Here is a 14983-nt window from a genome sequence, read left to right as displayed (position 1 = left end):
TCAAAAAAAAAAAAAAAAAAAAAAAATGTGCAATTTCAAAATATAAATAAAGAAATAAATTAAACTATAAATAAATAATGAATTACAAAAAAATAATTAAAAAGTTCAATAGGCAATTCAGCCGAATTTGTGTTTACATAAAACATTTACTTCCCTTTACAGAAGACAGTCAAATTAAAATTAAATTCCCGCCATCAGTAAATCCTATGAAATTTTTTGTGAACAAATCATAAATTGCCGACAAGCACTATGGCCAGTGCCATCACCTTACTACCCTCTTCCTCGTCTGCAAAACAAAATGTAGCCGATATAACTTCTTCCCTACGCCACTTCGGCATCGTTGATTATTGTGTTTTTGTCCTGATGTTAATTATTTGTTCCGCCATTGGATTCTATTTTGGTTTCATCGAAAAGAAACAGAAAAACAGAGGCCAATGGAATGTTGGCGATGAACAGCCCCGAGACTCAGAGGCCTTGGATTATTTGGTCGGTGGTCGAAGAATGAAGGTTTTTCCGGTTTCGATGTCACTGATAGCCAGGTTAGTATTGAGGACATAAGAAGTTTCATTTTAATCTATCAGAAAATAAGAGAAGTCCTTGTGTATTTCAAGTCATCACAAGTCATAATACATCCTCACAGAGATCTTAATAAACCAGGCAAGGCTTGATTATCAATTAGCCAAGGTTTGATAAAACAATTCTATTTAAGGCTAGTTTCACATCAAGTTAGATCCACATTTTAAATGATATTTTCAAACTAATATGTGTATTTTCATAGCATACTTTTCAGAGCTTTCGATAACTTTTAAACTTAAAAGAAACTATATAATCAAGTTTTAAATATATTTATTTTCAGTAGCTTTAAAACGTTAGGTAGCGCCTAAAAGTATGTTACATTAAGCTCAAGATTCATTCGAAAAAAACTCTACACATATGATCTGTTAAGAACCACCTGGAATCTTTTGCAATTTTTTCGATATCATAAAGGAAAAGTCGGTTAGCGTAGTAAACAGTTTTACATTCTCGTTCCAGTTTTGTTTCGGGCATAGCCCTCTTGGGTACCTCAACCGAAATCTATGTTTATGGTACACAATATGCCTTTATTGTGATTGCAATGGCCTTAGCTGGCCTTATTTCATGGTTTGTCTTCTTGCCAGTCCTCTGTAATCTTCAATTGACTTCCACCTATGAGGTAAATGTATTTTTTTTTTTCAATTCGAGATTTTCTTCAAAACTATTTTTCCTTTGAATGCTTTTTTCAGTACTTTGAAATGCGTTTCGGCAAAGGAATGCGTTTGTTCGGTTCAATTCTATTTTCATTGGGTATGGTAAGTATCGACTTGGAGTAGCAAATTCTTCCTCTTTCCACATTTTTCTTTTGTCTTTTTTGGATTTTTTTACAAAACCATGCCAATCAATCTTTTTCTATTTCCATGATGTTGATGCTCTTTTTGGGTTCACATATCTTCATATATCTGTTTAGGTTGCATGGTTACCTATGGTCATTTATGTTCCAGCATTGGCTTTCAACCAAGGTAATATAACATTTCTGGCTTATCGATTTTGGAATTTTGTCTTTATTCACTTGTTTGAAATATATACCCATGACTTTTGGAAAATTCTTAAATATTTAGCTCCCTATAGATTCCATAATTCTGTTCTTCATTTTAGTAACTGGAGTCAATGTCCATATTATAACGCCGGTAGTATGCTTGGTCTGCATATTTTATACATGTGTGGTAAGTTTTGAAACGTAAATTGTACAATTCTCGGGGAAAAGAGAAGTGGGGATAGTGTGAATTACGAAATCGAGAGAGAGAGAGAGAGAGAGGGAGAGAGAGATGTATATTTGGGGATAGCAAATAATAACCATAATTTTTGAAAAAAGTGTACCTTCTCTCGGATCGAACTTTTAATGCCCTCCCTTTTTGGAAGAAATATGCACATTTTCAAAAAAAAAAAAAAAAAAAAAACCGTAAAGAAAGTTTTAAAGTCGGGCGGGCCGACTTTATGATACCCTACACCACTTTGCTAACTTAGTAGAGCTCCACATAACAATTACAAGTTTTTATGGGAGAATTCAATCTTACACGCTATGATTATAATTGTAATTTAAAACTCAAAGGACTAAATATGCCGACGCATTGGTATCTTTTCTATTCGGACTTGTATTACCCATTTGATATATATGGGAGCTATATCCAAATCGGAACGGATCTCGATAAAATTTGGCAAAGATATTTCTGAGCTGTATTTGATGTATTTTCCTGAATATCGTCGTTACGGAGTTCATATTACAGCTGTGGGTAACAAATATAACAAATCGGATGAACAGTATATATGGGAGCTATTGCTATATCTAAACCGTTCTTCACCAAATTTGACATACTAGCTTCTAGACTCAATTCAGTCGTAAGTGCTAAATTCCATCCCATTTGGACAAATATTAGACGTTTGGTGCACAATAAAAGGTAAATCGGACGGAGTTATATATGGGAGATATATCCAAATCCGAACCGATCTCGATAAAATTTAGCAAAGGTATTTCTGATATGCATTTGATATATTTCCCCAAATATTGTTGTTACAGAGTGCATATTACGGCTGCGAAGGACAAAAATAACCAATCGGATGAACAATATATGTGGGAGCTATAGCTATATCTGAACCGATTTCAGGCCTAATTTGGTTGTATGTGCGAAATTTTATACTATTCGTGCTGTGTTACAGGTTTGGTGTACAGTAAAAGGCAAATCGGACGAAGATATATATGGGAGCTATATCTAAATTTTTACCGATTATCTCCAATTTCAATAGGGTTCGTCCCTGGGCCAAACAAATGATTTGTGCAAAATTTCATCTGGATCGGGTAATAAATGCGAACTGTTGTTGTAGTTCACAAAAATACATGGACAGACGGACGGACATGCATAAGTCGACTCAGAATGTGATTCTGTGTAGATCTATAGGAACTATGGGTATATCTCGTTTCCTTTGGCTGTTACAAACAAATTCACAAAAACATAATACCCTGACCACCTTGTGGTGTAGGGTATAAAAATCCGTTGAAAAATACTGCAAAATACTGGTGCTTATACGAAGAAGAGAACCTGTAAATGCCATTTTTGTCACAGGCCATAACGATATTCAAATACGAAATTTGAAGTAATTCCGGTAAATAATGTCGCGAAAGTCATCAAAATACCGAATATTGGGAGATACCGTTATGTGGGGGCTATTGGAACCTAGGACCTAGATAAATATGACATAAATATTGCGACGTGCCAAGTTTGGTCTATATTGGTTACTTCCTTCAATTTATATGAGATATGTGATAATTTTTAGAAAATGTTAAAATATGCGTGAGGTACCAGATATAATCGACCGAAATATTCCATTTTCATCCTTCATATACTGCAGATAAAAATATCGGTATGGGCAAAATTACAAGAAAATCGAGAAGTTTTATCCAATATTATGCGAAATCATAAATTCCAGGCTTCTGGTTGAGAGAAATATTTAGCTATACCAAATGTTCCGAAAGTTGAGGCAGATAAAGGTATTGAAAATTGTGACCCTTTGTGGATGAGGTGCCAGAAGCGGTTCGCAGATATATATTATCTTTACAACAGATCTTGTATTAGTGAAAACGTTTGTGGGTGTGAAATTTGAAGAGAGTGGGATGCTTATTTCACCTTCTTTGAGCGGTTTGTTTCTCAAAATCTTGAACCCTATGTGGTGGAGGTACCAGGAGAAATAGTCCAATCTCTACCACCTTTATAACAGATCTTGTGTTGATGGAAATATTGAGATGTACTGGGAACTAGATGCTTGTTTTATAATCGTTTTGGTTAATCACAACTTTGAACCTTTGTGGGAGATACCAGAAAAAATGGTCCGATTTCTACCATCTTTAAAACAGACCTTGAGTTGGTGGAAATATTGAGATGCGCCAAGTCTGAATGGAATCGAATGTAAACTTTGTGTTTTATGAGCTTCATTAATATTCAAAATTTTGCCCCTTTGCTGTGGAGGTACCAGAAGGAGTTTCGCGTTTTATGATCTTCACGGATATTTAAAATTTTGACCCTTTGTGTAGCAGGTACCTGACGGAGTGAACCGATATATCCCATTTTACACCGGACCTTGGGTTAATAAAAATATTTTAATGTGTGAAGTATGAAAATAACCGAAAGCTTATTTCAGATTTTATATCCATTGTGGAGGAGTTCTGGTACCTCCGATGGTTCAGAATGGTCCGACCTCTACCATTTTTATAACAGATAGAAAAATTGAAATGTGCCAAGTCTGAATGGAATCGGATGTTAATTTCGCGTTTTCAAAACTTTGACTCTTTGTGGGGGAGGTAGCAGAAAGAGTGGATCGATATATTCCATCTTCACACCAGACCTTGTTTTTATAAAATTATTGTGATGTGTGTAATTTGAAGATATAGGGGTTATACTTATTCAAAATGTTGACCTTTTGTAGGGGAGATACTTGATGGAGTAGACCGATATTGTCCATTTTCAGACCTCGCCTAGCATTGATGGAAATATTAGGATTTGTAAAGTTGGAGCAAAATCGGGTTATCCTTTTTCTTTCTGTGCTCTAAAATATTTATTTGAAAATGTTGACCTTTCGTGGAGAGATGGACAGAAGGAGTAGACCGATGTAGCCCATCTCCGAACTCGATCTGTTTTATTATAATATTACAATGTACCAAGTTTGGAACAAATGGGATACTTCCTTCGAGAGTTATTGTGCTCACCAGCCAGTCAGACAGACAGACGGACGGCCGGACATCGCTAGATCGACTCCAAATGTCCTAAATCGGATTTGGTCCAAAGAAAGGCTGAACTCCGTCGGAAGTGCCAACATTCAGTCGATTTGGGCTGATGTTAGCCATTTGGCACACAAGAAATCTGAAATTTGATAAAGGTATATGGTAGCTATATCCAAATTTGAACCGATCTTGACAAAATATTAAACACGTATCTCTGAGCTGTATCTGATATCTGGTACCAAAGTTGCTTTTGCTGTGGAGTGCATATTACGCATGTGAGGGAATTTAACACCAAATCGGATAAAACATATATATGGGATCTATCGCTATATCTGAACTGATTTTCACTAATAATTTGAAGAACTTGTTTTTAGGCTGAATTCCGTCGGAAGTGCCAAAATGCAGTCAATTTGGACATATATTGGCCATTTGGTGAACAATTAACTCGAAATCGGTTGAAAATATATATGGGAGCTATATCTAAGTTTGAACAAATCTTGAACCATCTATGAAACACTTATTTCTGAGCTGTATCTGATATCTGGTAGCAAAGATCATTGTTGCAGAGTGTATCGAATAATACATATATATGAGAGCTATAGCTATATCTGAACCGCTTTTCACCAAACTTGAAGTACTTGCTTCTATACTGAATTCGATCGCATGTGTCTATATTCTAAACTAAACCGATTTCAATAAAATTTGACAGAGGTCTTTTCTGATGTCCGGTACCAAATACCATTCTTCTCTGTAGTGCATATTACGCAGGTGAGGGATTTGAACCCCCAAATCGGATGAAAAATATATATGGGAGCTATGGGTATATCTGAACCATATTTGATTTACTTGCTTCTAAACTGAATTCGGTTGGGTGTGCCGAATTTCAGGTCATTTGGACTGATATTGGCCATTTGGTGAACAATTAACCCGAAATTGTTTGAAGATATACTTTGAGCTATATCTAAATTTGAACAGACTCTCACCAATTTCAATAGGCTTCGTCCTTGTACCAAGCAATTGATTTATAGAAAATTTCATCTCAATCGGATAATAAATGTGATCTGCATTACGGACGGACGGACGGATAGACGGACTGCAATACATAAATCGACTCAGAAAGTGATTCTATGAATATTATCTGTGTGGAGATAACTGTGAGTCTACCTCGCTTCCTTTTCCATGTTACAAACCAATGTACAAAGACAAACCAGGTCTAGGGTATAAAAAGAAAAATTTTATGGTGTCCTACATTTAAGGAAAGCAGGTGTGTAGTACTCATTCTCTAAAGAAAGCAAGATCTTTTTAGTAACCTTTTTAAAACATTTTACTTTTTAAAGGAAGGGAACGCCTTTATAACCTCCCTCGAATGAAGTGAATTTAAGAATAATTTCTAAAAATTGAATCAGATATTTTTTAGAAAATCAACTTTTAGGTGTTTTAAGTATATTTCGTCGAGGGAGAGTGCTAATTGGTAGCATTCCTCAAAGGATGTGGTCTTGAGTATCAGTTATCAGAGAAGAAGAGAAGAACCATGACTCAGAGACTTTAGACTTGGTTCAAAAATTCACGTTTATGGCCATTTAAGGGCCTTTCAATATTCTTAAAGACATATGTTTAAAGCTCTCATTTTCCAAAAATCTTTAAATAATCCACATTTGTGGTCATGAAGTGGGATATCTAAAAAATTCTAAAATAGATTTTTAAATTTCCTCAAAATATCCTGGAAAATCCACATTTGAGAGTGTGTTGCTCAAAATATCTTAGAAATCGAAGCTCATAGCTCTGAATGTGTTTACTTAAATAGTCCTCCAACTATGCTTAAAAAATCCTCGTTTGCAGATTCCTTCCAGTTATCCATTAAAAAACACCCGTTTGTAGCTCTAAACATGAGAAAAATCCTTTAACATCCAGGTAAGTGGGCCTGAAGTAGGTCCTCTCAATATCGTCAAGAAATCTACGTTTATGACTCGGAATGTGTTTTCTCAAAAAATGTCCTCCAATTATCGTTACCAAAGGACTGTGGTCCACATGAAGGTGGGTTCATTAAAAATTCTAAAAATTTTGAATTTATACGTCTGAATGTGTGTATTCCAAATGGGTTTCAAATATCCTAAAAAATCGAGGTTTGTAGTCCAAAAAGTGTGTCCTCGAAAAATCAGCGTTTGTACCTCCTTGAAAAATCCGTGTCTCCAGCTCTCAATGTGAGACATAAATTTTTTTTCACGTTCACGTTTATGTTCTAAATTTCATACCATTACCCCTGGATCCTCAAAATGTCTGCTTTTAATTTACTTTGCTCTACCTCTCCGTATTTTTTACCTTCTTTCTTTTTCTGCATTTTCTTCAATTTCAGGGTGGTCTAAAAGCAGTCATTTGGACAGATGTCATACAAACGGTTATTATGGTGGGTGCCATTATCTTTGTGATTGTCAAGGGGACAATAGATGTGGGCGGCTTTGGAGTGGTGTGGGAACGTAATTCGGCTACGGGAAGAATTGAAATTCCTGAGTATGACTAATCCCTCAAAAGTTTATAAAACTTCCTTTTAATTAATTTTATTTTTTTTTATAAATTTTATTTCAGACTTACCCTGGATCCCACGGTACGCATCTCCATGTTTTCGATATTATTCGGTTCCACTCTCTGGTATACCCAGGTGAATTGTGCCAGCCAGCATATTGTACAACGTTATCTTTCGCTGCCATCACTGAAGGATGCCAAGGTAGCCTGTGTTTACTTTACCCTGGGAATTGTTATCATCAATATCCTGACCATGTATAATGGTCTTGTGATGTTTGCCAATTATCATGACTGTGATCCGTTGAGCACAAAATTGGCCAAAAACAAGGATCAAATGGTCCCGTTGATGATAATGGAAACCTTGAGATTTTTACCCGGAATGGCTGGTCTCTTTGTGGCGGCAGTTTTTAGTGCGGCGCTCAGTTCCATGTCGACGGTTTTGAATTCATTGGCTGCCGTTTGCTTGGAGGATTATATAAAGCCATTTGTAAAGACACCTTTGAGTGAAAGGCAAACGGCTTGGATAATGCGTTCCACGGTGGTGGCAATTGGTCTGCTAAGCGTGGCCTTGGTTTTGGTGATCGAGTTTATGGGTCATGCGGTGTTACAATTGAATACCACATTGACTTCGGTTACTGGCGGCCCATTGTTGAGTTTGTTTTTAATGGGTCTGCTAATGCCCTGGATTAATTCGAAGGTGACAAAAATATTATTAAAAATGTTTTTGAAATTATTTTCAAAATTTGATTTAAATATTTTTTTTGTGGATTTTTTGTAGAGTGCCATAAGTGGTTGTGTGGTATCATTTGTTACCATGACCTGGATATGTGTTAAATGCCAAATGGCCTTGGCCTCGAAAGAGTTGGTTTATCCTGAGAAACCCTTTTCAACGGAAGGATGTTCCTATGATTTTGAGCCACAAATGACACCAGCCAATTCCACCATTCATGATGCCAGGTAAGGAAGTGGATTTTTGGGGAGCAAGTTCTTTATACCAAAGGGCCTGATAGGGAGCCATAAGCTGTGGGTTAGTTTGGGCACCATGTTAAAGGTATGTCTAAGCTGACTTTAAATTTACTTTTTCGACAAGAAACCTGTAAGGAAAGCTTCGTCGGGCGTCGTCGACTATATGATATCCTACACCTGTTTAGTAGAGTTCCCGTAACAAAAGAGGTATATATTGGAAATTTTTGCGAAGTGGTCATACCAACCATGAAACTTTTTTTTGTGAATGCATATCATGGCTTTAGAGCAGTTACAATTTGAGAACTATATCCAACTCTGAATCGATTTACAATAAATTTGAGGGAGGTCTTTGTGCCTCTAGTTCCGAATTACATTGCTGGACAAATTTGGTTGAATATAAAACAAGTAAAAAAGAAGCTAATTTCGGCCGGGCCGTACATTTAATACCCTCCACCGTTTGGAAAGAACTTGGAATTAAAAAAAAATCCGGAAACTTCCACTTAATTGAAAACCGGTATATGGGGACCATACGAATGTTTTTGTAATATGCGGCAGCATCCATTACGAACTGCAAATACGAAATTTGAAACAGTTCCAGTGAATAATGTCGCTAAAATCATTAAAATATCGAATATAGGGAGGTACCGTAATATGGGGGCTTTACGAAGACATGGATCTGCACATGAAATTTTTTGCCATAGGTTGTAGTACCCATTAATATCTTCCAAAACGAAGTTTGAAATAGTTTCAGTGAATAATGTCGCTAAAATCATTAAAATATCGAATATCGGGAGGTACCGTTATATGGCGGCTATAAGAAAAGGGGGACCGACATGGCCCACTTACCAACTTAACCTGCTTACTGGTAAATGTATTCAAAATTGTAGCATCCTGTCTTAATTCATTCGAAAGATTACAACAGACATACGACAGGCATCGCTAGATCGTCTTCGAATTTTACGTTGATCCAGAATATATATACTTTGTAGGGTCTATTATGAATATTTCGAGGAGTTACAAAAGCTAATGTACCCTCCATAGAATGGTGGAGGGTATAAAAATCTATCCAATTTGGGCTGATCGGATGAAGATTTATATTGAAGGTATATAAAAATCTAAACCGATCTCTATACAATTTGGCAGAGGTATTTTCGTGCTGTATCTGATGTCGGGAATCAAATATTATTGTTGTGTAGTGCGTATTATGCATGTGAGGGACCTTAAAACCAAATTGATGACACATATATATTGGAGCTCTATGCATATATGCACCGATTTTCACCGATATTTGAAGTACTTGCTTCTGGGCTGAATTCCGTCGGAAGTGCCAAAATTCAGTCCATCTGGGCTGATATTAGCTATTTGGTGTACAAGTAAACCTCAAGTCGGATAAAAATATATATGGAAGCTATATCCAAATCTGAACCGATTTCAATAAAATTTGACAGAGGTATTTTGGAGCAGTATCTGATGTTCGGTACCAAATATCATTCTTCTTTGAAGTGCATATTACGCAGGTTAGGGATTGATCGCCCAAATCGGATGAAACATATGTATATATGGGAGCTATAGCTATATCTGAACCAAATTTGATTTACTTGCTTCTAGACTGAATCCGATCGGGTGTGCCGAATTTCAGGTCATTTCGATTGATATTGTCCATTTGGTTCACAATTAACCCGAATTCGGTTGAAGATATATATGGGAGCTTCATCTTAATATGAACCGATTCTCTCCGGTTTCAATAGGGTTCATCCTTGGGCCACACAAATATCTCAATCAGATAATAAATGCGACCTGCATTTCGTTCACAAAAATACGTGGACAGACGGACGGAGACTGACATGCATAAATCGACTCATAAAGTGATTCTATGAAAATCCTCAAAAGTATCAATGGGTCTATCTCGCTTCCTTCAAAGGCATAATACCCTTCCACTATATGGTGCAGGGTATAAAAAAATTAAACAAATGATTGCTTGGAGATACCTTCTTAATTCTACCATGATGCCAACATTAATGCTCCGTTGCAGAAACTGTAAGAATCTACTAGTTTTGTATTTTTTTCCGATTTCATAAAGGGAAAATCAGTTATCGTAGCTAAAAAGGGTATATATCAGGGCAGTTCCAGAACCTGCAAAAATCTCATAGTTTTGCTATTTTTTCAATATCATAAAGGGAAAATCGGTGTTCATTGTAAAAACTTTTACATTCTTGCAGTTCTGGAACAGACCAATCACTTGATACGGCCAAAACGTACTAGTCGAAATAACGGCTTTAGACCCTAGGTCTCTTTGGACCACATCCGTTACATGACATTTGCAGTCGATCTAGCCATGTCCTTCCGTCTCGAAGGGAGTATCCGATTTGGTCCAAACTTGGTACATCGTTATATTTTTGTCAAACTTAGATCGAGTTCGGAGATGGGCAATATCGGTTCACTCCTTCTGTTACCTCGCCCACAAAATGTCAATATTTTCAAAGGAAATAATTTACTACACAGAAAGAGGAACGATAATCCGATTTTGCTCCAAGTTTACAAATCCAAATATTTGCGTCAGTGCTAGGTCAGGTGCGAAAATGGACAATATCGGTCCTCTCTATCATGTACCTCCCCCACAAAGCTTCAAAATTTTTAATAAAACGCAAAATAAACATCCGATTCCATTAAGACTTGACACACCTGAGTATTTCTATCAACACAGGATTTGTTATAAAGGTGGTAGAGATCGGACCATTCCATCTGGCACCTCCCCCACAAAGGGTCAAAGTTTTGAATAACCAAAACATTTATAAAATACGAAATAAGCATCACGTTTTCTTTATATTTCACATATTTCTTTATTTCTACTAACACAAGATCTGTTGTGAATACGGGATATATCATTCCTCTTCTTCTGGTACCTCACCTACAAAGGGTCAACATTTTGAATATCCATGAAGCTCATAAAACGCGAAATTAACATCCGATTCCATTCAGACTTGGCACATCTCACTATTTCCATCCACCTGAGATCTGTTATAAAGATGGTAGAGTTCGGACCATTTCTTTTAAGCCTGCCCCACATAGGATCAAGATTTTGAAAAACAAAATGCTTAAAGAAAGCGAAATATGCATTCAAAACTCTTTTAATTTCACACATACAAACATTTTTGCTAACACGAGATCTGTTGTGAAGATGATATATATCTGTGAACCCCTTCTGGTACCTCACTCATAAAGGAACCCACTTCATAGAGGGGCAAGTGTTTAAATAATCATAACAGAAGTCAAAGTATGTTTAAATAATCGAACAATGGCTGAGGGAATACGTTTGTCGGCAGAACCGATTGATTCTTTATACCCTACGCCACAAGGTGTTCAGGGTATTATGTCTTTGTGCATTTGTTTGTAACAGGCAAAAGGAAACGAGATAGACCCATAGTTCCTTTTGATGATCTGCATAGAATCACTTTCTGAGTTGATTTATGCATGTCAGTCCGTCCGTCTGTCCTTGTACTCTTGTGAACAAAATGCGACCTTTATTATCCGATTGAGATGAAATTTTTCAAACAACATTTGTTTGGCTCTTAGTCCGATTTGCCTTTTATTGTGCACCAAACGTATAATATCAGCCCGAATAGTACGGAATTTCGCACATACAATCAAATAAGGCCTGAAAATAAGTATGCCAAATTTGATAGAAATCGGTTCAGATATAGCGGTAGCTTCCATATATATTTTTCATCCGACTTGTTATTTTTGTCCTCCGCAGCCGTAATATGCACTCTGTAACAACTATATTTGGGGAAATATATCAAATACAGATCAGAAAAATAACTTTGATAAATTTTATCGAGGTAGGTTCAGATTTGGATATATCTCCCATATATATCTTCGTCCGAATTACTTTTGATTGTGCACCAAACGTCTAATATTTGTCCAAATTGGATGAAATTTGGCACTTACGACCGAATTGAGTCTAGAAGCTACTGTTCATCTGATTTGCCATATTTGTTACCCACAGCCGTAATATGCACTCCGTAACATCAATATTCAGGGAAATATGTGAAATACAGCTCAGAAATATCTTTATTAGCTCCCATATATATCTTTATTTGATTTCAAATTAATTGTTCGCCAAATGGGCAAGTCCGAATTTAAAAGATACAAATGCTCCGGCATATTTAGCCCTTTGAACTTTAAATTCTAATTATAATCATAGCGTGTATGATTGAATTCTCCCACAAAAACTTTTAATTGTTATGCGCAGCTCTACTAAATTAGCAAAGTGATGTAGGGTATCATAAAGTCGGCCTCGCCCGACTTTAAGACTTTCTTTACTGGTTTTTATCTATAATTTTACAAGGTACAATATACCTTAAGTCTACGGATCCCAAGGAATCTTGATCCAAAAAATCTAAAATAAAAATGTGAAATGGGTGTGTTACTTGCTCCCTCTATTTCGTCTATTTTTCGTTGTAAACTTTCAAAACACCGATAGTCTACTGAACTTTTCCCATTCTCATTTTCTCATTTGGTGTTGCCCAGTGTAATATTCATTGTCTATATTCTTAATCTATGAAATGTTCTTAATTGTTTTTTACTTTTTTATTTTAATTTCCAGTTCCAAAACCTTTGCCCAGTACATTTATCAAATGTCATTTTTCTTTTATGCCGCCTTTGGTTGTCTCGTTTCCATTGTGGTTGCCCAGTTGTCAACATTTATTTTTGGTCGTAACAATCCTTCGGCTATGAATTGCCAACTTTTCCCACCGTTCATAAGGAGATTTATTAAAAGGAGAAGCAATGTGGATGTGGAGGATGAAGAGGAGAAGATGACACTGGCCATGGTATCAGCTGAGCAGATGAAGATAAGCTAGCCGAGTTCAATGGAGAAATGGGTTGCATCATTGATAAAAATAGGAAAATATCAAGACTGTTTAAGTTAAGGAATGCTAAAATTAAATAAAAGTAATTAAAAAATAAAATTAAAAAATAAAATAAATTTTGTTTGGCGTATAGAAGGTTTAAAAATAATCCATTATTTCCCCTACCTAAGGGTAATGGAAAATATAGGTTGTTTATATTACCTTGTAATGAATTATTCGTATCATTTTGATCCGCCTTTGTATCAGCCATCTAAAGTAATCGATTAAATGCTGCAATATTTGAATATGTTATGACTGTTTATTGTGAGGCAAAATTATTCAGAATTTATTATGTATTAAAAATCAGCTACTATTCTTAATTTCTTCATTACCCCCTTCATCTTTTTCCTCAAATTCTTGGTGTTGTTCATTATTCTCCGCCTTAGCTGCACGCTTCTTGCAAACTTCACATTCCCGTTTATCCAATGGTGGACGACAGTCACACCAATAGATTTTATTTAACAGGATACGTTTCGGCCGATCTCTTATTTCATAATTCGGCACGAACTTCTCACAACAGCAGCAACAAGGCGAATTGCAGCACGGACAACAAGGGGTGCCTGTGGGATCCATGATAAGGCGGAAGATGTTTTTTTTTTTGTAATACCTCAAATTTCTCACTTGGTGGCCATCAAATTTTGTTCTTCGAAAATTAAATTGTATTTAGCGTTTAATTTACAACATATTTGTTGATAATTTTGAAAAGGTTTCGAAATAGTTTTGAGGTTTAGCGATTTGTTTAAAAAAAAACAAAATGAAAATTTTATGAATTTTTTTTTTTTTTTTGACGTGACATGGTATGCCAATTTAATTAGGAATAGCTTACATATCATAGCTCTGTTTCAGACCCTGCAAGAATCTACTGTTTTTGCAATTTTTCTCAATTTCATGATGGGAAAATCGTTTATCGTAGTAAATTTTTTTACGTTTTTGCATTTCTGGAACGGGCCACATGTTGGAAACACAGACTGCCTATTGGAGAGTGAAATGTAAGAAAAATGCTAAACTTGTCGAATATATAAAAATAGGTTTTATACCATAATTGATGATATTTTTGTGTGGTATATATTAAGTTTACACACATGGTACAATGAAGAGAAGGTAGGCCAACTTTGAAAAAATTGCAAATATAGAGGTCTTCCTGTTTGGCTGGTAGTGTCAGAATTAGTATCAAAACAATAAAAAATCAAACAACTTGTTGCAATTGATTTGAATAAATAATTGAAAACCACGAAAACTGAATGAAAGGTCAAAATTACTTTTCAAAATCATGTTCTATATATCTCTAAAGGTTCATTTCGCTACAAAAACTGTAGATTCTGTCGATGCATACGTTGAAATAAACATTTTGAAAACTCCGAATTTTAATATTTTCTGAACAATTTTTTTGTTATTGAAAAGAAAACACATACATAGACAAATAAAGTTGACATATTAAGCCAAGAAAATAAAAAAATTAAAGTCATATGTTATCATAGCCCTACCTTGATTTTATTGTACCATGTGTGGTATATATTAACCATGGTAGAATTACAAGGTAGCCCTATCAGGCCAGCTGGTGGCAACTTGATATGCCAAACAAATTGTTGTAATTTGAATTCGCCACAAATATGCACATAAAGAAATTTTTGAGCGATTTGAAAATTTAGATAAGGCAACTGAGAGATAATCGAGAAAATTGGTGTAAGTCTGCCTTTTTACGCTCTATGAGATCAGAGCACGGATAATGTTAAACATTTTCCATGATTCTGCTGAAAATACGACTAAAACGTTAGCTGAAACGTAGCTACACCAAAATGAC

General features: G+C 35.7%; 1 protein-coding gene and 1 long non-coding RNA gene across 3 annotated transcripts; one reads left to right on the top strand and one right to left on the bottom strand.

Moving 5' to 3' along the window:
- Positions 1-294: 294 nt before the first annotated feature.
- LOC101896654 (sodium-coupled monocarboxylate transporter 1) lies at positions 295-13207 on the top strand. Its single transcript, XM_005188037.4, has 9 exons — positions 295-539; positions 1033-1192; positions 1263-1328; positions 1484-1535; positions 1672-1739; positions 7140-7294; positions 7370-8003; positions 8085-8263; positions 12879-13207. Exons 1-9 carry the CDS (start codon positions 364-366, stop codon positions 13132-13134), a joined length of 1746 nt encoding a protein of 581 aa, XP_005188094.2. The 5' UTR covers positions 295-363; the 3' UTR covers positions 13135-13207.
- On the bottom strand, positions 13121-13975 carry LOC131805387 (uncharacterized). 2 transcript variants are annotated; one of them, XR_009343670.1, is made up of 3 exons: positions 13515-13975; positions 13345-13437; positions 13121-13209 (listed from the first exon to the last, which is right to left on the bottom strand). It is a non-coding gene; the product is annotated as an uncharacterized LOC131805387 (long non-coding RNA). The 2 variants fall into 2 exon arrangements; XR_009343669.1 differs by having other exon boundaries at positions 13345-13413; positions 13515-13973.
- Between the last annotated feature and the right edge of the window lie 1008 nt (positions 13976-14983).

The sequence above is a fragment of the Musca domestica genome, unplaced genomic scaffold (genome assembly GCF_030504385.1).
Source record: "Musca domestica strain aabys unplaced genomic scaffold, Musca_domestica.polishedcontigs.V.1.1 55, whole genome shotgun sequence".
Classification (NCBI taxonomy): domain Eukaryota; kingdom Metazoa; phylum Arthropoda; class Insecta; order Diptera; family Muscidae; genus Musca; species Musca domestica.
The sequence above is the reverse complement of the archived record's forward strand: the minus strand, read 5'-3'. Positions and strand labels throughout refer to the sequence as shown.